Source organism: Taudactylus pleione, unplaced genomic scaffold (genome assembly GCF_031769625.1).
Source record: "Taudactylus pleione unplaced genomic scaffold, aTauple2 ptg000040l, whole genome shotgun sequence".
Lineage (NCBI taxonomy): Eukaryota > Metazoa > Chordata > Amphibia > Anura > Myobatrachidae > Taudactylus > Taudactylus pleione.
In genome coordinates, this window is record NW_028284442.1 from 17,633,081 (window position 1) to 17,654,275 (window position 21,195).

Below are 21,195 nucleotides of genomic sequence, written 5' to 3' on the forward strand. Positions count from 1 at the left end.
TACACCCCAAGGTCTCCCTGTGGACCCTATGCACTTCGAAGCAAGAGTTCATAAAAGGTAAGTTTTACCATAACTAAATTTTTACACTACAATTTAGATTTCAGTTTGGACACACCCATCCCAAATCTAATGGTGCATACGCACGTAGCGATTTAAAAAGGAAGATATGAACGATAAGGATATTGTTATCGTTATCTTTCAAATGTTTCTTTTAAATGGTCCCTACCAACTTACCTTCGACCAGCGATGCGCGGCCACGCATGGAAGATAGCTATATCGTCCATCGGTCATGCATGCTGGTCAACTTGCTCGATATCGTAGCGATTTAAAAGGAAGATATGAACGATAACGATATCGTTCTCTTTCAAAGGTTTCTTTTAAATGGTCCCAGCCAACTTACCTTCGAACAGCGATGCGTGGCCACGCATGGACGATAGCTATATCGTCAATCCGCCGTGCATGCTGGTCAACTTGCTCGATATCGAGCAAGTTACTATAGGGACCCGCGGTCGACAATCGCAGGTCGCTATAGTTGACGGTAAAGTTGTTGGCATGCTGGATGATCGAAATTGACCATCCAGCATACCAGGAAGGGTGCATAACGATCTGTCAGCAATGCGTGTGTACGCACCATAACTCTCTGCACATTTAACATCTGCTCCCCCACCCCACCTGCAGTGCAGCATGGTTTTACCAAGATGCACAATTACTTGCTCTTTCTTTCTGTATTCCCAAATCTTAATCAGGCACAGTGAATACTGTGTTACTAGCTTAGTGCTCTATCTAGAAAAACATACATACAATAAAAACCATTCCAATTTTGAAAGTATGATAAACAAAAATACTCTGTGTGGCCCCCAACAGTTCATTAAAAATTATTAAGTGGACCTGAGCTGGAATAATTGCATCCCCTACTCTAGACTTTGTAAAAAATCATGTTAAAATAAAATTCAATAAACTGGTCATGATTGGAATTACAGTGCTCAAAGATTCCCCCGAGATAGTATCATGTGCGGCATGTTTAAATGCACAAGCTCAGCAGTAAAGTGTCCATAGAAACCATTATGAAAAGTCAGCTATTATGCTAATGTGCTGCGTGTATATACAATAGGTAGTTGGTAAATAAACTTTATTAATTGCAAAAGGCAAACTTGTCACAATACAGCCACAGCGGCATCAGTCTCCTCAGACAAGTTAAGGTGCCCACACATATAGCGACATTTTACACGATCTGGCCGATTCCGACACATTGGAACGACAGATCGTGTAAAATATGGCCAAATCGTGAGGAAATCGTGGGTCCCCACTCACGATCACGATGCGAGTCCTCGCTGGTCGCACATCGCATCTTCAGATCTGCCATGCAGTAGGGCAGATCTGACAATCTAGGACACAATGCACTGTAAAAAGTGTGACTGCAGGAGAGATCGTTTGAAGATTGGACACCAAATCGTGTGCATATCGTGTGGAGATCGTGTGCAGAGCTGCCGGGGAGAGTTTCAAAGGAAATCGTACACATCGGCTGATCGTGAGCACATCGGTATATGTGTGGGCACCTTTAGTGTTTACAACCTTATTCAATAAAGTATGGAGTGAAATCAAACCACTCTCCCCCAATTCTCCCCAACCACTCTCTGACCCATAGCCTAATAAATGTAAGCTCAGGGTGTTTGAACTTAAATAATCTTATTGCAACATAAGGATGTGATGCTACACATTCCAAGAACAAACGAAACCATGAAACATGGAGTCCGGTCACAGATGCCCCCATTTTCTGGGACGCTGTTTGATGCGACCCTGCTCCACCCCTAAAAGGCAGCAGCTTGTCAAGAACCTCGCTTACACTAGAATTGGTCTCAAAAATTAAATGAATTGAAATGATCAGTAAGTGATTATACTAAAGCCTGCAATGCGACACCAACATTAAACAGTAGTCAGTATATTCAGAGCAAAGAGTATAAGGCAGCCGCAGACAGAAATGTAAAAAATAAATATATATTTGCAGGACACAGATCTGTATGAGGTTGATGCTGGAGAGAATAGGGCTTTATAATTAACATAGGTCTTGATTCTGAGCAGCACGCAATGCCGACATGCTTGTAGTCCAGAGTTTATTTGCAACTGCGCATGGGCGAAAATGTCAGAAAACCCTGCGGTGCATGCGTTACACAGAGTGAGCGCACACAGTTGCTTTTGAGATTCGGTCAGAAGGTATTGGAAAGATGGCGCAAAAATGATGGATGTTCCTGGCGTGACTGGGTGGTAGTGAACACAAAAATGGGCCATTCAGTGGGTGTATTAGGTCATGGATACATCAATGCGAGCGGCTGCATTCCCAGACATAGGAGGCCATACTCAATGAAGAAACTGCATCTACCATAGGGCTGATGCAGGTTTTGATGGTGCTACACCAATCAGTATAACAGCATGGACGGGCACTAAAAGTGGGCATCTCAGCCATTACATTCAGCAGCACAGATGTACACAAGGGAAGGAATTTGTAGGCCATTTGCGTACGACTCAGAATCAGGCTCATAATGTCAGGCTACAGTAACATCTCTAAGGAGATCCAAGAACAGAGGAACTAAACACACCAAAGCACAGAAGCTAGTCCATTTGAGCTGTGAAACATAAATGACCCACAGTTACATCAAGGAGGTCACTGGGTGGCGGTTGCTCCCGTGTTCCTGAGTCCACATGCATGCTCTGGTAATGCTCCGCGAGCTCAGGAGCAGTGACATACATGATCATGCATACAGGACAGATGAACCCCTGTGGAATGACTATAAGGAATATATACATACCATGCTAAACATATTATATATGATATATTCAAGCAATTACACAGAATTGTTATCAGCAGACCTTATGTACCACAATAGACTGGTCTTGCAGATTATAGAGTACGACAAGTGTATTTTAAAATAGGCTTTTGTGAATGTAAAACTGCTGGAATCATATGACTAATTCAATAGTTAAATCTTTTGAATGAGAGAAAATCTATAAAACATTTGCAATTCCAGAGATATTAAGTAATTTATCAAGATCTATTATCAAAGAAAGATATTTAGATAGGAATATATTTATGGCCACTGAGACTAGTCATAAATGTTTATTTCTATGAATTAAAATAACAAGATGAATATAAAAAAGGAACATGTACCTAAGCCTCACAAAGCCACCCAGTGCGCCCACATTGTATGGGACCCCTTCCTCAGGCCCAGCGATCGCATCCTCCATTTGCAGGGTGCCCGCTGAGATTGTGTTCCCAGCGGGCGCCCGGCTACTTCTCTCCCCCCCCCCTCCCACCCCACCCCCAGGCGCCAGCGGCAGCCGGAGGACGGAGCTCACTCCTGAGCTCCATCTTCCAGGTCCCGCAGTGCACTATGGGAGTGATGTCATGACATCACTCCCATACTTCCGAGGAGCAGGCGCCGGGGACGGACGGCAGCAGGCACTGGAGCGGGGTTTAAGGTAAGAATTGGGTTTTTTTGTTTGCGTGTATGTGCGCATGCAGAAGTTTTGCCTAGGGTGCCTAGAAGACTAGCACTGACCCTGCCTTCCATAGTGTCACAGACCTTCTCTGATACTCCCACACTGCACACGGTCCTTGCAAAGACATCAGTAGTGCATCTGACTCCACCTGATACTGCCATATTGCACAATCTGCAAAGACACCAGCAATGCCACAGACCTCCCCCTGATTCCCCACATTACAATTCCCCAGCCAAGACACTAGCAATGAAAAAAGCAACCCCCCCCCCAATGCTCCCACATTGCATTTGCCAAAACTGCAGCAGCGCCATAGGGATGTGGTGTAACAAAGTTACAGTGTCTAGATCAGGGGTGGGCAATAAGCATCCCCCCAGCTATTGTTGAACTACACGTCCCAGCATGCCATGCAACAGTTTTAGCATGGCCAGAAAGCAAAACTGTGGCAGGGCATGCTGGGATGTGTAATTCTACAGCAGCTGGAGGCCTGCTTATTGCCCACCCCTAGTCTAGATAGACAGTCAATATGTTGACACCAGATGGTCTACAGGCAATAGATCAACAGTCAATTGGTTGACATGGTCGACATTTTTCTTGTATTATTTTAACCCTAATCCCCACCCTTACCCTCCCCTTAGTGTCTAACCCTAAACTTCTCCCTTCAGCTAGCCTTCAGCAGTGCCAAATGCCCTCTTCAATTGCCCTCAATGCACAAGACCCCTTCCAAGACTCCAGCAGTATCACAGGCTCTCTCCAATGCTCCCACACAGTGCAGTGTCCCTTCAAAACCTCCAGGAGTGCCACAGTCCCACCTTCACTGCTCCTACAGTGCACAAGATCCCTGATAAGATTGCAGCAGTACTGAGCACCCTCCAAAGCTCTCACCAAGTACTTCAGAATTATGAGCCTCACCAATGCCAACAGAAGAGTGCAGGGGATTCCCAACCAAAGTCTGTTTGTATAATGCAATAGGTCAACAGATCTGCATACATAAACGTATCTTTTCAAAGTCTTTAAAAGGATTTAAAGCTTTAAAAAAAAAAAAAGGTATAAAACAAATTAAATTCCTTTATCTTAGGTCACCATGGTTAAGTCATAAGTCCTAGTAATTGTATTATTAGTTATAACCTTTTTATTAGATTTCTAAATACTGCTAGTTTTGCTTTATTGTGATTCCATTGTACAATGTCTTTTCTCTATACTTTTGTTGTACACCAAAAATGAAAAATATACCAGATAAAATTATTCAACTTACATTTAATTTTGTAAAGACAGTGACAGCATTTTCAAAATTATATTTTTTTTATTTTTTAACACTGACCCCTTCAGAAATTAATTTAAGTAGTCTATATACAAACAAATGTATAGTAAATATACAAGGTGCAATAACACCACAATGAGCATCAGAGCCTGACACAGAAGGGTTTAAGCAATCTATATCATAACTGGACCAGCAAAGCAAACAAGCAATTTACCTCTGAAGTACTTTCATTGTTCACAGTATTTCCAGGGGCTGCGGAGGATTCTGACTCAGAATTCTGAGAGCCTACTCTCCCCGGGGTCTGCAATAGAAAAATAAATACATCTCGATTATTGTATGACCAATGTAACCAAACAGTGGAGATAATCTCTTTATAAAATACACACAGATTAATTGGCTGGTGAAGAAAAATATACAATATATTCACTGATACACAGCAACCAGTGAGAGAGTGGGACAAATCGTCCACCTCAAACTCGATTTACAAGAACAAACCCTTTCCGGGTAGGATCTTTGCCTACAAAACATAGGCAATGAATGACGAAATATTATTTATACTCCCAGGTTGCAGTTTAGTCTTTCCCTCCTTGTACATTCCTCTATACAGCATGTCACACCAAAGACATTCAATTCCTAAAAAGAAATGTAATTCTTACATCACGATAGAATGTTGGTAAATGAACATAATATATGAATAAGCTGTTCTAATGTTAGGTTATGCAAATAGAATGATTTTCTTCCAGTGCAACATATTCACCTTCTCACAGGAAACATTACGATGTTAAGAATGAAACATGGCTTTAGAATGAAAATTTATGTTTTGTAATAGATTACATCAAATGCCTATGTGGACACTTGTATATTGGGAAAACATCCCGTAAATTTAAAGAAAGGATGGCCCTCCATCGGTCAGCGATACGCTTGGCATTGGAAGGCAGGGACATAGATCAACCGGTGGCTCACCACTTTAAAGAAAAGAGACATACTTAACCATCCCTTCGGTATAAAATCATCGATTGTATTCCCCAAAGCCTCCGAGCGGGTGACAGAGAAAGATCTTTAGTGCAGCTTGAAGCACGTTGGATTGCGCGGTTGAATACGGTTCAACCTTTTCGTTTAAATGAACAATTATCCTTAAGCTGTTTTTTGTAATATTAGGGTATCAATATTCAATTTGATGCATAGTTATATAAAGAATAACATGAGGTCTATACAAGTATTGCTCGCCTACAGTAGATGATCCTATACATATTTTTTTTTTGTTTTCGGATTCACAGATGCATTTCCTATTTTAATGGTGTTGGTGTAGGTTCACTTTATGTTTTGGCGTCTGGTTTCTAGGCAACCGCCCGCGCTCAGGTGGCTTCGCTGACGTGTTGCGTCAGGTTGGGTGCACACGCGTGACGTCATCAGGAGCGGACGAGTTGCCGGAGACGGACGGAGATTGTGCACGTGTGAATGAGATGGCTCTATATAAAGGTAAGATGTGTCTGTATGTTATTGTGCTGTATCTTTGAAAAAAGAATAAAATAATCTGAAACGTTGTAATTCAAGCCGGTGATTGGCAGTGAATAATTATTTGAGTTGAGAAGTCCCGTGAGTGCGGCTGTATCTGGGGATCGACACACACATTATATTTATATTTCTTATATATATATATATATATATATATATATATATATATATTTTATAGGAGATATGGTGAGAACTTACCTTAGTCATCTATTTCTGCGAGGTCCATAGGGTTCCGCAGGGATACCTTGGGTTATGGTCATGGCTTGGCCATCGGGCAACACACAGTTAACTTTGTGCTTCCACGATGCACTGGGCCCCCCTCCTATGACCCCGCCCCCAGGCCAAGGCACCTCAGTTCAGTAAGGCCAAGGCCATAGGAGGAGAGAAAAAGAGAGAAGGAAGTCTGGAACACACAAGAATCACATTCTCACAACAGGGAGACGGAAAATCGGTGACCAGAACCAGACCCATCTGAAGCACAGGGCGACAGGGTGGGCGCCCTGTGGAACCCTATGGAACTCGCAGAAATAGGAGATAACAAAAATGTAAGTGCTTACCATATCTCTAATTTTCTGCAGCAGGCTCCATAGGGTATCCACAAGGATACCTTGGGAGTTCCCAAAGCAGTATCCTCAAGGGTGAGGGCGCTCCTGTGCAGAAAGGAGAACCCGCCGCCCGAAGGAAGCATCCTGAGAGGCAAAGGTATCAAATGCATAATACCTTACAAAAATAATGGACAGAGGACCACGTGGCCGCCTTACAAAGCTGTACAGCCGAGGCGCCACGGCGAGCTGCCCATGAAGGACCCACAGACCTCGTAGAATGAGCAGTAACAGAGGGCGAAACAGGAATGCCCTCATGAATGTAAGCCTCAGAAATCGCCATGCGAATCCACCTGGCCAACGTTTGTTTGTTGGCCGGCCAACCCTTCTTATGGAAACCATAGAGGATGAACAAAGTGTCCGACTTCCTAAGGGAACCGGTACGGTCCACGTAAAACCATAGAGCTTGTACCACATCCAATGAGGCCTCACCTGCTGAACGGTCTGGTGAGTTAAAGGCCGGCACTACAATTTCCCCATTAATATGGAAACTAGAGACCACCTTAGGCAGGAACCCAGGGCAAGTCCGAAGCACTACCCTGTTCCTTTGAAAAACCATAAAGGGGGGTCGGCAGGAAAGAGCCCCCAAATCTGACACCCTCCTGGCAGTAGCAATAGCCTGGAGAAACACAGTCTTAGCTGTGAGCCATTTGAGATCCACTGAGCCCAGTGGTTCAAGTGGAGGTCCTTGGAGAGCCCGAAGGACCATAGCCAACTCCCAAGGAGCCACAGGAGGCACAAAGGGAGGCTGTATGCGAAGAGCACCCTGCATAAAGGTGCGAACATCCGAGAGTGGAGCAATCTTCCACTGAAACCACACAGACAGTGCGGAAACATGTACTTTCAATGAAGCTAAACGAAGACCCTAATCTAAGCCTGCCTGGAGAAGAACCAGAACCCTGGATATCTGAAATACCTGGGGATCGTGCCCCCTGGGGTGACACCATTCAAAGAAGGTATGCCACACCCTGTGGTAAATCCTGGCAAAAGCAGATTTCCGAAGCATGGATGTCTCAAGAGCCACGCCGTCAAAAGACAGACGACCCAGATCCATGTAAACACAAGGACCCTGAGATAACAGGTCCGGACATTGAGGCGACAGCAACGGAGCGTCTATGGAGAGAGACTGAAGATTTGAGTACCAGTGACGTCTGGGCCACGCTGGAGCCACCAGCAGGATCATGCCTCCTTCTTGCTTAAACTTCCTCAATACCCGAGGAAGAAGGGAGAAAATAATGAGATATGGTAAGAACTTACCCTTGTTATCTCTATTTCTACGAAGTCCATAGGGTTCCACAGGATACCTTGGGGTATAGGTGTGACGTCAGTCGCTGGGCACCATAGAGTTAAGCTTTTCAGCCTCCCAGGATGCACTAGGGTCACCCTCCTATAACCTCGCCCCCGAGCCAAGGCACCTCAGTTAGTTATCAAGCCATAGGCCGGAGGAGGAGAAGGAAGAGAGAGAAAAAAGATCTGGACACATACAAGAATCACATTCTCACCAGAGGGAGACGGAAAACCGGTGACCAGAGCAAAGCCCATCTGCAGCACAGGTGCGACAGGGCGGGAGTCCTGTGGAACCCTATGGACTTCGTAGAAATAGAGATAACAAGGGTAAGTTCTTACCATATCTCATATTTTCTACTTCAGGGTCCATAGGGTATCCACAGGATACCTTGGGGATGTCCCAAAGCAGTATCCTTTAAGGGTGGGGACGCTCCTGTGCAGAAAGGAGAATCCGCCGCCCGAAGGAAGCATCCTGAGAGGCGAAGGTGTCAAACCTGTAATACCTCACGAAGGTATGGACAGAGGACCACGTAGCAGCCTTGCAGATCTGAACTGCCGAGGCACCACGTCGAGCTGCCAACGAAGGACCCACAGACCTAGTGGAATGAGCCTTCAGAGAAGGAGGAACCGGTAGGCCTTCATGAAGATAAGCTTCAGAAATAGCCATACGGATCCAGGCTGCCAAAGTTTGCTTTGAAGCAGGCCAACCCTTTTTACGGAAGCCATAGGAGGACAAACAAAGCGTCCGACTTCCTAAACGAAGAAGTGCGGTCAACATAAGTCCTTAAGGCCCGCACAACATCCAAAGAGGCCTCACCCACGGAAAGACCCGGTGAGTTAAAGGCCGGAACAACGATTTCCTCATTAACATGAAACTTGGAAACAACTTTGGGAAGAAACTCAGGCCGAGTGCGGAGCACTGCCCTGTTCCCATGAAAAACCAAGAAAGGGGGTTTACAAGAAAGAGCCCCTAAATCAGAAACACGTCTGGCCGAAGCAATAGCCAGAAGGAAAACAGTCTTAGCTGTTAGCCATTTAAGATCCACTGAGCCCAGTGGTTCAAACGGCGGTCCTTGGAGAGCCCTCAGGACCACAGCCAAATCCCAAGGCGCCACAGGTGGAACAAAGGGCGGCTGAATGCGGAGAACACCTTCCATAAAGGTGCGCACATCCGGGATTGTAGCAATCCTACGGTGAAACCAGACAGATAGGGCCGAAACCTGTACCTTCAAAGAAGCAAGGCGAAGCCCATGATCTAGTCCCGCTTGCAGGAAAGCGAGAATCCGAGACAGACGAAACTCCCGCGGTGCATAACCTCTCGGTCGACACCACTGGAAGAACGTATGCCACACGCGATGGTATATCCTCGCGGAAGACGGTTTCCGAGATCGCAACATGGTACGCACCACAGAGCTGGAAAACCCCCGGGACCTCAGTATGGCCGTCTCAACAGCCACGCCGTCAAAGACAGCCGAGTCAGGTCCGGGTGAAGACAAGGACCCTGAGACAGAAGGTCCGGTCGTAGCATCAACCGCAGAGGACTGTCCACGGACAGACCCTGAAGGTCTGAGAACCAGTGCCGTCTGGGCCACGCGGGAGCCATCAACAGGAGCGTCCCTCCTTCCTGTTTGAATTTCCGGATTACCCGTGGAAGAAGGGAGACCGGAGGGAACAGGTATGCGAACCGGAACGTCCACCGGACGGACAGAGCATCCACCAGAGACGCCCCTTCGTCTCTTGTGCGAGACCCATACACCGGCAACTTGTTGTTGTGCCGGGATGCCATGAGGTCGATCTCTGGAAGACCCCACCTGTCCACACCAGCAGTTGAAAAACGTCCGGGTGCAGGGACCATTCCCCCGGATGAATGTCCTGGTGACTTAGAAAGTCCGCCTCCCAATATAGCACTCCCGGGATGAAGACCACTGATATGGCCGGAAGATTGCGCTCCGCCCAAACCAAGATCCGAGAGACCTCTACGAGAGCCGCCCGACTGCGAGTTCCTCCTTGCCTGTTTATGTAGGCCACGGTGGTAGCGTTGTCCGACTGGACCTGCACCGGGTGACCCTGGAGAAACCGATGTGCCTGCTGGAGAGCATTGAAGACCGCACGGAGTTCCAAGATATTTATTGGAAGCTCCGCTTCTGTCGGCGTCCACCTGCCCTGGAACAAGTGTGGACCCGAAACTGCTCCCCAGCCCCGAAGACTGGCGTCCGTTGTCAACAGGACCCAATTTGGAACCCAGAACGGACGTCCCTTGTTGAGGTGGGTCGTCTGTAACCACCACGCAAGGGACAGGCGAACCTCCGGGGTGATCACAATCGTCTGGGACTTCAGAGACTGAGGCAGCCCGTTCCACTTGGACAGGATCAGGTGCTGCAGAGGTCTGGAGTGAAACTGGGCGTATTCCACCATGTCGAACACCGACACCATGGAGCCCAGTAACCTCATCGCCGAGTGTAGGGACACCCGGCAGCTGTGCAGACAACTGCGCACCCTTGACTGTAAAGCAGAGATCTTGTCCTCCGTCACGAAGATCCTTTGCTGTCCCGAGTCCAATAAGGCTCCAAGATGCAGAATCCTCCGAGACGGGATTAGAGTGGACTTCTGCCAGTTGATTAGCCAGCCGTGCCATTGCAGCAGTGCAATGGTCAGGTCCAAGTGGCGTAACAGGAGCTCTGGAGATCCTGCCACCAATAACAGGTCGTCCAAGTACGGCAACATGCGGACTCCCTGCAGCCGCAAAGAAGCCGCCATGACCGCCATCACCTTGATGAAAACACGTGGTGCTGTCGCCAGGCCAAAAGGTAACGCCCGAAACTGGAAGTGGTCGCTGCGGATTGCAAACCTGAGGAACTGTTGATGGCGCAAAAGAATAGGGACATGCAGGTAAGCGTCCTGTATGTCCAATGACACCATGTAGTCCCCAGGTTCCAGCGCCAGAATGATGGACCGTAAGGTCTCCATCCGAAACTTCGGAACCCGCAAAGACTCGTTGAGTGCTTTGAGGTTGAGAATCGGACGATACGACCCATTGGGTTTCTGTACCAAAAATAGATTTGAATAGAAACCCTGGCCCCTCTGGGAGAATGGAACAGGCACTATAACTCCAGCCTGGAGCATAGTGTGCAACATCTTCCGCAGCTCCGTAGCCTTGTTCCAGTCTGATGGTAGACCCATGGTGAAGAATCGAGCCGGGGGTCTGTGCCGGAAGGAGAGGGCGTATCCGTGGGAAACCACCTCCAGAACCCAAGTGTCTGTCGTAGTGGCCGACCAACACTGGGCGAACTGCAGTAGGCGGCCTCCCACCCTGGGATCCCCCAAAGGGAGGCCCGGACCGTCAGGCCGCAGGCTTGTCATCTGGCACTCCATGCCTACTTCCGGGGCTTGGCCGATTTCTTAGGGTCAGCCTGTCGAGGAAACGACTGGTTTGGGCCTGCCCTGGGCCCTAGATGACCGAAAGGACGATGGTCCAGAACCAGAAGGAGCAGCGGCCGACGGGAGACAAGCCGATTTGGCTGCCACCAGCGTGGCCACAATCTTATCCAGATCCGGACCGAAGAGAACTTCTCCGGTAAACGGCAACGCCTCCAGACCCTTTTTGGAATCTGCGTCCGCCTTCCAGGATCGCAGCCACAAGGTGCGACGAGCAGCCACCGCTGCTGAAGAAATTCTAGACACCAGAGTACTAATGTCTAGGGCCGCCTCGTTGATATAAGTGGCTGAATCACAGAGATTACCAATCAACTCCGCCTGTTCGGCCGGACAGTCGGAATCAAAAGAAGCCTCTAATGAATCCGCCCAGCGCTCCATCGCTCTGGCAACCCAGCAAAAGGCCATAGCCGGCCGTGCTGCCCCCCCCCCCCCCGCAAGGGAATAAGCGGACTTCAGGCAGATCTCCACCTTGCAGTCCATAGCATCCTTAAGGGAGGACATAGATGGCATCGGCAATGTGGCACTACGGACAAGACGGGTCACGTGAGAATCCACCTGTGGAGGGGATTCCCACTTTGCAAAATAATTATCCGCGAACGGATAAGCCACCGCCAGGCGTCTCTGCGGCTGGTATCTTTTGCCAGGCTGTTTCCACGCCTCCTCTAAATGGTCCACCAACTGACCCGAAAGAGGAAAGACTGTGGCATCGCCCTTCACATCTTTGAAAAAGGCATACTTAGATTTAGCCGCTGGGGGAACTTCGTCCTCAATCACCAAGGCTGTGCGGACCGCCCGAATAAGTCCAGGAATATATACTTTGGACTTAGCATCAGCGTCCTTAGTATGGAGAGGTTCCTGATCGTAAGGATCCAGAATCTCCCCATCATCAGACGTCCCCTCGTCATCCTCATAAGGAGCCGACAGACGCCACCGGCCGTTTATGCGGCCGCATCACAGACTCCCCTTGCAACACATCCGACAAGTGCTGTACAGAACTCGTCAGGGAGTTAACCCACGCTGGCTCCTGAGAAACCGGGAGCGGGGAAATAGGGAGACTGTGGGGTACCACCAATTGTCGTGGGAAACCCTGCATGGGTGACGACACCACTGACTGCTGGGATAAACCCATCGGTGTAAACGCGGGCTGCGGAGCTAACTGGCCCACTAAGGCTGTAAGCGCCTGAGCGAAACAAGCCCAGGGCGGCTCCTGTTCCGGTGCTGTAACCGTAAGAGGCCGCGCCATGGACAAACACTGCCGGCAAAGGCCCTCCGCGCTACCCTCTCCCTCTGCTAACGGTACTTTACACGTAGTACACTGTAGCCGGAGGAGAAAATCACTTTCGGACATGATGGCACCACGTATGTGACCTCTCTCACCAATTATAACTTAAATAGACGAGAGACCACCCTGCAGCACCGCACCGCAAGGGCTTAGCAGAAAGAACAGGGACAGTAATAAAGCTGACAGTTTAGAGAAAAGTTACAGGCAGCAGCGCTAGCACAGTCACATACAATGCAAAGAAAATCAATTCCTGCACTAACAGCGCTGATCACTCAACTACGCAGACACAGGGCCTGGTAGGACACAGCGCTGCATACACAGACCTGACCACAGCGGAGGAGAGGTATGCGGGGGGACCCAGACCACGATGCTTCCTTCCAGGCTTCCAGCAGCGTTCACCATGCGTTCTGGAGAAGATGGCCGCCGAGGAGCAGAGAGGAGGCTGGCCTGGGGGAGGAGCGCTGCCACAGGACCAGTCAGCAGCGTGCAGAGAGGGCTGTGTGCAGCGGGGGAGGCGCCGGCTGTGAGACAGGGAAGGCGCGCTCCCCTGGCATGCATTTAACCCCTGGGACGCCGCAGCGCTACCGCTCTGCTGCGGTCCGCTGTCCCAGGGGGTAGTGGAAAGCGCAGGTTGGTCGCCTGGCTCCACGCTGCAGCCAGTCCCCAGGGAGCCCCCTGCCTGGGGACTTAGGACCATGTGACCAGCGGGGACCCACCGCGGGACCCCGCTGCTTACCTTAGTCCTCCTTGGATCCGGCCATGGTCCGGAACATCTGGGGTCACCGCTAGCTGTGACCCCAGATGCTCACCAGCATCCCCGGATCGGTACCGACGTTCTGGTACCGGCGGGGGTGTAGGGAAGACAGCATGGACGTCAGGACTGACTGTCCATGCTGTACATCCAGATGTGCAGCCACAGCTGCACTGAAGAAAGCTTCAGGGGCTCTTCTAGCCCCCACTCCGACACGTGCACCCGACTCTGGCCGGGCACCAAACTAAACTGAGGTGCCTTGGCTCGGGGGCGGGGTATAGGAGGGGGACCCTAGTGCATCCTGGGAGGCTGAAAAGCTTAACTCTATGGTGCCCAGCGACTGACGTCACACCTATACCCCAAGGTATCCTGTGGATACCCTATGGACCCTGAAGTAGAAAGGAGGAAACAGGTACGCAAACTAGAGGTCCACCGAACCGACAGAGTGTCTACCAGAAGAGCCTCTGCGTCTCTTGTTCTGGACCTGTACACTCTTCGCTTGCAGTTGTGTCTGGAGACCATGAGGTCTATCTCTGGAAGACCCCATTTGTCCACCAGGAGTTGGAAGACCTCCTGGTGAAGTGACCACTCCCCTGGATGTACATTGTGTCGACTGAGGAAGTTCACTTCCCAGTGGAGTACTCCTGGAATGAACACTGCGGAGATGGTTGGGAGATTGTCTTCCGCCCAAGTCAGAATGCGGGATACCTATTTTAGAGCCGCCTGACTTCGAGTTCCGACGGCTTATGTAAGTCACCGTGGTGGCATTGTCTGACTGAACTTGTACGGGTTTCCCTCGCAGAACCAGTCTTGCATGGAGCAGCGCTCTGAACACTGCCCGAACTTCCAATATATTGATCGGAAGGGCAGATTCCGTTGACGTCCACAGTCCTTAAAAACGTGTGGACCTGTCACTGCACCCCAGCCCCGGAGACAGGCGTCCATCATGAGAAGGACCCAATCCGGGATCCAAAATGGGCACCCCTTGTTTAGGTGAGATGTCTGTAACCACCAAGTCAGGGATAAGCGCACCTCCGGAGAAAGCACCCTTGTCTGTGTCTTTATCCAACCGGGTGATCCATCCCATCTGAAGAGGATCAGCTTCTGTAAAGGTCTTGAACAAAACTGGGCATATTCCACCAAGTCGAATGTCGACACCATGGAACCCTGTAATCTCATTGCCAAGTAAATGGACACCTAGCGACCCTGGAGACAGGAACATACCCTGGTCTGTAGGGCTGAGATCTTCTCCTCTCTAAAGAAGATTCTCTGCTGCTGAAAGTCCAACAGTGCTCCCAGACGGAAAATCCTCTGGGATGGCATCAGTTACGACTTTTTCCAATTGATCAGCCAGCTGTGAGTCTGCAACACCGATATTGTCAGGTGCAGATGATTGCACATACCATCCTGCGGAAACTCCCCCTCCCCCACACGTGTTACACTTGAACAGTGAACTGGGGATAGCACTGAGTGTGGAATCCTCACTACCAGACATGTTGGTATGTGACCCCTCACAGTAAGTAAAACACTACCCACTGAGAGGTTTAATATCCACCCTGACAGTACTGGGCACTGATTAGGGTAAAACAGAGCAGAAAACAGGGACAGTAAAAATGGCTGACAGAAGAAAATATACAGACAGCACCAGCATAAAGTCACATACTATGCAGAAATAAATGCCTGCACTAATAGCGCTATCATCAACCACTCAGATGCTAAGTCTGAAGTGGGAATAGCGCTACCTGACCAAACCTTTAGCTGTAGGAGAGGTAGGTAGGAGGGGACCCAGGCTCCACATTCCTACTCAGCATTGCTGCGCATCCAAGATGGCCACCGAGCGTTCTGGAGGCGGAGACGTGGGGGAGGATCCCAAGCACCAGCGCGCCAAGCCACAGTAGAAAGGCGGCTGGTGCAGTGAGAGAAGGGCCTTTCCCATAGTCTAAAACAGGAAAAGCACCCTCCCTGGCAGGCCATTAACCCCCGGGATGCTGGAGAGCTTCCTTAACGCTCAAGCCCCATATCCCTGGTGGTCTAGTGGTAGCGCAGGATCAGTGCCTGGCTCCACTAACTGCCGCCCTCAGGGAGCCCCCAGCCCTGAGGACACTGGACTGTGCCACAGTGGGCGCCGTCGGCAGACGTCCCCTGCGCTTACCTTGCTGCCCCCTGTGCACCCGACCACAGTCCAGAGCTCCCAGGGCCCCGCTAGCTGGGACCCCCAGAAAAGCCCGCCGAGTTCCCCCGGTCAGTACCGGTGCTCAGCGCTGGCAGGGGTGTAGGTGCGGTAGTGGGGACTTCCGCTGGACTGTCCCCTCTAGCCGCACTTGTAGTCTTCTTAACTACGGGGCTGTTTTTGCCAGCAGCCCCCATGCAGTGATCTATGGCCGAGCACCAACCGAAACTGAGGTGCCTTGGCCTGGGGTTATAGGAGGGGGGCCCAGTGCATCCTGGGAGCACAAAGTTAACTGTTGTGGTGCCCGATGGCCAAGCCAAGACTATAACCAAAGGTATCCCTGTGGATACCCTATGGAGCCTGCTGCAGAAATATATACATACAGTCAGGGGCATAAATATTGGGACATTGACAGAATTTTCATATTTTGGCCTCTATTCACCACAATGGCTTTGAAATGAAACAAACAAGATGTGCTTTAAATGCAGACTTTCAGATTTAATTTGAGGGTAATTACATCCAAATCAGGTGAACAGTGTAGGAATTACAATGGTTTCTATATGTGCCTCCCACTTTTTAAGGGGCCAAAAGTAATGGGACAAACTAAACAATCCTAAATCTAACTTTCACTTTTTAATACTTTGTTGCAAATCCTTTGCAGGCAATTATAGCCTGAAGTCTGGAACGCATAGACATCACCAGACGCTGGGTTTCATCCCTGGTAATGCTCTGCCAGGCCTCTACTGCAAATGTCTTCAGTTCCTGCTTGTTCTTGGGGCATTTTCCCTTCAGTTTTGTCTTCAAGTGAAATGCATGCTCAGATTCAGGTCAGGGGATTGACTTGGCCATTGCATAACATTCCACTTTTTAGCCTTAAAAAACTCTTTGGTTGCTTTTGCAGTATGCTTCGGGTCATTGTCCATCTGCACTGTGAAGCACCGTCCAATGAGTTCTGAAGCATTTGACTGAATATGAGCATATAATATTGCCCGAAACACTTCAGAATTCATTCTGCTGCTTTTGTCAGCAGTCACATCATCAATAAATACAAGGGAACCAGTTCCATTGGTAGCCATACATGCCCACGCCATGACACTACCACCACCATGCTTCACTAATGAGGTGGTATGTTTTGGATCATGAGCAGTTCCTTTCTTTCTCCATACTCTTCTCTTCCCATCACTCTGGTACAAGTTGATCTTTGTCTCATCTGTCCATAGGATGTTGTTCCAGAACTTTAATGGCTTTTTTAGATATTGTTTGGCAAACTCTAATCTGGTCTTCCTGTTTTTATGGCTCACCAATGGTTTACATCTTGTGGTGAACCCTCTATATTCATTCTTGTGAAGTCTTCTCTTGATTGTTGACTTGGACACATATACACCTACCTCCTGGAGAGTGTTCTTGATTTGGCCAACTGTTGTGAAGGGGTTTTTCTTCACAAGGGAAATAATTCTTCTGTCATCCAACACAGTTGTTTTCCGTGGTCTTCCGGGTCTTTTGGTGTTGCTGAGCTCTCCGATGCGTTCTTTCTTTTTAAGAATGTTCCAAACAGTTGATTTGGCCACACCTAATGTTTTTGCTATCTCTCTGATGGGTTTGTTTTGATTTTTCAGCCTAATGATGGCTTGCTTCACTGATAGTGACAGCTCTTTGGATCTCATATTGAGAGTCGACAGCAACTGATTCCAAATGCAAATGTCACACCTAGAATCAACTCCAGACCTTTTACCTGCTTAATTGATAATAAAATAACGAGGGAATAGCCCACACCTGTCCATGAAATAGCTTTTGAGTTGATAGTCCCATTACTTTTGGCCCCTTAAAAAGTGGGAGGCACATATAGAAACCGTTGTAATTCCTACACCGTTCACCTGATTTGGATGTAATTACCCTCAAATTAAATCTGAAAGTCTGCAGTTAAAGCACATCTTTTTTTTCATTTCAAAGCAATTGTGGTGGTGAATAGAGGCCAAAATATTAAAATTCTGTCAATGTCCCAATATTTATGCACCTGACTGTACATACACAGGGCTTGACAAATTTTTCTAAAATCTAGGAGCCAGGATGAAATTGTAGGAGCCAGACCAACGCCCCCCCAAAAATTGCAGGAGTGAGTGAGGAGCACAGCTCTGTGTTTTATGCAACCTTTATACACACTATACTAGTCCTCAAAATGGTTCACAATTGAATGGATACAGTAAAATGGAGGCTCCCTCACTGCTCTGCACAGCTCCCCTGCTCCACTCTCCAGTAATAATGGACCACATTTCACATAAAACAATGGTGCCAGAAAGTACAACAAACCCTCCCTCCCCTCATGGTCACACCACTATCCCTCTGCAGCCGTTCCGCAATCCCTGGCCACGCATAGATCCTACTACTGGAGAGCTTTATGCAGCTGGTGATAGGAGACAGTAGGCAGCCGGGATGTACAAGAGGATCAGCGTAGACTGGGACAGATAGCAGGGGTTAGAGCAGGGGTCTTCAAACTTGGCCCTCCAGATGCTGTGGAACTACACATCTCAGCATGCACTGCACATAGTTTTAGCATGCTGTTATATCAAAAAGGTGGCAGTGCATGCTGGGATGTGTAGTTCCACAGCAGCTGGAGGGCCAAGTTTGAAGACCCCTGGGTTAGAGCATGCCAGGATGGAGAGGAGTTATCAGCGCAGGCCGCGACAGACACAGGCACAGCAGGTGACACTCAGCACATGCACTCCTGTGCATGATATGAACACCGCAATACTATAGGCACGAATCTCCGCCAGAGCTGATGAGTATCTGCTTCCTCCCCTCACTGCAAAATCTGGCAGCCATGGCTACCCGTGTCGAGCCGCGTGTGTGTCTCATATTATATATATATACATATATACACACACACACATACACACACACACACACTGTATACAGAGTATGTGCGGCACTCAGAGGCTTCAATAATACCCGTGGCGAAAGTCTTCCTGTGGTCAACGTTTCAATGGCAATGCATGTTCACCAGGACCATTGCCATTGAAACATTGACCACAGAAAGACTTTGGCCACGTGTATTATTGAAGCCCCCGAGTGCCGCACATACTCTCTGCTCTTATATTACAGCGCCTCTATACTGACATGCCAGTGCTGGCAATGGAGTAAAGTTACTGTTGGTATCAGGGAGTGCCGGACACACACCAAATATCAGTGATCGCAAATACCCGACATTAAGGGCCAGGGACTCACTTTAAAAAAAAAAGAAAAAAAAGCTGGGTTCCCGGGGACACGATGTGCCGTGGCCAATCCCTGTCGGGCTGTCAGGGATTAGCGGCAGCACAGCGCGTCTCTGGGGACAGCGCCGCCATCTCTCCTGCAGCTGGTCGGCGTCACTGTGTCCTCACAGCCCGGTCCGACACTAGAGAGCCAACTGTAGTTCGCTCCTCTGTCTCCATTCCCGCAGCTGCTATGCGCAGGCCCACCTGGTGATATGGTCTCCGAGGAAATGTCCGCTGTCATTCCTCTTGTGACCAGGAAGTTAACACCTGGCCTCTGGACTCTAACAGTACTACTGGCGGCAGACATGTATCTGATTCCACCACGGCTGAGGAGGTACGTTGGTTGGCGGGGCCCTATCTGTGGGTAGCAGCCTCCAGCTGTTATGGAACCACAAGGCTCAGCATAACCTCACGGCTCACAGTATCTACCGTGGTGTTACAGGCCCCAGCATACTCCCCAGGTCTCCCCGAATGCTATAGAACTACAAGTTCCAGCATGCGCTCCAAATGATATAGGACTACAAGTCCTAGCATGCTCCAATGAAATAGAACTACAATTCCTAGCCAGCATACTCTCCTGCTCTTTTCCCTCCAGGTGACTCAGCAGCAGCACGTCTCCAGGGCCACGGCTTAGCTGTCCTGCACGCATCACTAACAGCGTCGGTGTCATTCAAGTAGGCACCGGTTATGAGCCAATCAGCAGCGGCTGCAGGTCCACGAGTTCCAATTGGCTCACGCGCGGCACCAGATTTGTATGACAGCAATGCTATTTTCAAACAAGGGCTGCACTGAGTGCCGGGCTGGTGCGGCTGCCTGCTGATTCGGGCGTGTGGAGCCAGGGAGCAGGTGAGGGCTGCTAGAGGGACACAGTTAGGTAAGAGGCTGCTGGGGTACTGTGTGGCATAACATCTAAAGGCCATGCATTACTGTGCGGCATAATGTGTAAAGGCTGAGCATTACTGTGGGCCTAATGTGTAAGGGGTATTACTACGTGGCATAATGTTTAGAGATCGGACATTGCTGTGTGGCATAAAGTGTTAAGGCCAAGCATTACTGTGTGGCATAATGTGTAAAGGGCACTGTGGCATAAATGTGTAAATTCCAGGCATAAAGGTGTGGCATAAATGTGTAAAAGGCACTACTGTGTGAAATTACATGAATAAGGCCTACTATACAGTGAAAAGCTAAAACAGCAATCCCTACCCGTGAGCCGCAGTGACTGGCATGGCATGTATTCACACTGCAGGGAGAGCTTGAGGGTAGCCCAGCATTTCCGTGAGTGCTGGGCACACCCCCTATAGTGGTGAAAAGGGGACGCATCTCAAGCACACACCCTTTTCCTATATTATCACACCCCTTTTCCACGAGCGAAGTGTCCCTTTCTGAAAGACGCCACCAGCCTGCCTTAACATGAAGACTAGGGCATTGCAGCTGACATCTGGAATATCTGCTGTGGTCTCCTGTACATACAACCCAGTAGTTTTTAATATTTACATACCACCTCCAAAAATGGTTGCCTTCTAGGATATTCCACATATTCCATGGGACACTCATAAAATACACAGGTTCTGTGGCTGGCTGGCTGACTTCAAGCCTGGATTTCATCTGGTTTTAATCAGCCACAGAACCTGTGTAATCCACGACTATCGTTTTAAAGGGATAATATAGTAAGCCTACTTATTCACTATGGGTTTTGTGTACAGACAAGTCATATTACCTGTAAGATCATGAAGGCATTAAACATACATTTAAGGGGCATGTGGGAATATCTGATGCTGTTGGGGGTATCAGATGGGCATTCTAGGGGTATGTGGGGAGGTCTGAGAGGCATATGGGCAGCTCTAAGCATAAATTATGATGGGACCCAGAAATGGTCAGGTAGGACCCCATTCCTTATTAAAGTGGTGGGTCCCTGGGATCCACATATTTTGTCACTCAGCGAGATCATTGAAATATATATATATATATATATATATATATAACACACACATATATATATATATATATATATATACATACATACATACACACACACACACACACACACACACACACACACTCTGCAGGACCGTCACTCTATTCCAATATACTCAAAATGTTTCCTGGTTCCTTCCCCAGTGTATGGAATAACAGTGCAGGAATGATGGGT

At 48.7% G+C, this 21,195-nt stretch overlaps 1 protein-coding gene across 2 annotated transcripts in view; it reads right to left on the reverse strand.

Moving 5' to 3' along the window:
- EEA1 (early endosome antigen 1) overlaps positions 1-21,195 on the reverse strand; it is a 179,039-nt gene that overhangs the window by 139,786 nt on the left and 18,058 nt on the right. For both annotated transcript variants that reach the window (XM_088454453.1, XM_088454458.1), the window contains exon 2: positions 4,968-5,054. In XM_088454453.1, coding sequence (XP_088310579.1) covers positions 4,968-5,054 — 87 coding nt within the window. The remainder of the gene's footprint in view (positions 1-4,967; positions 5,055-21,195) is intronic.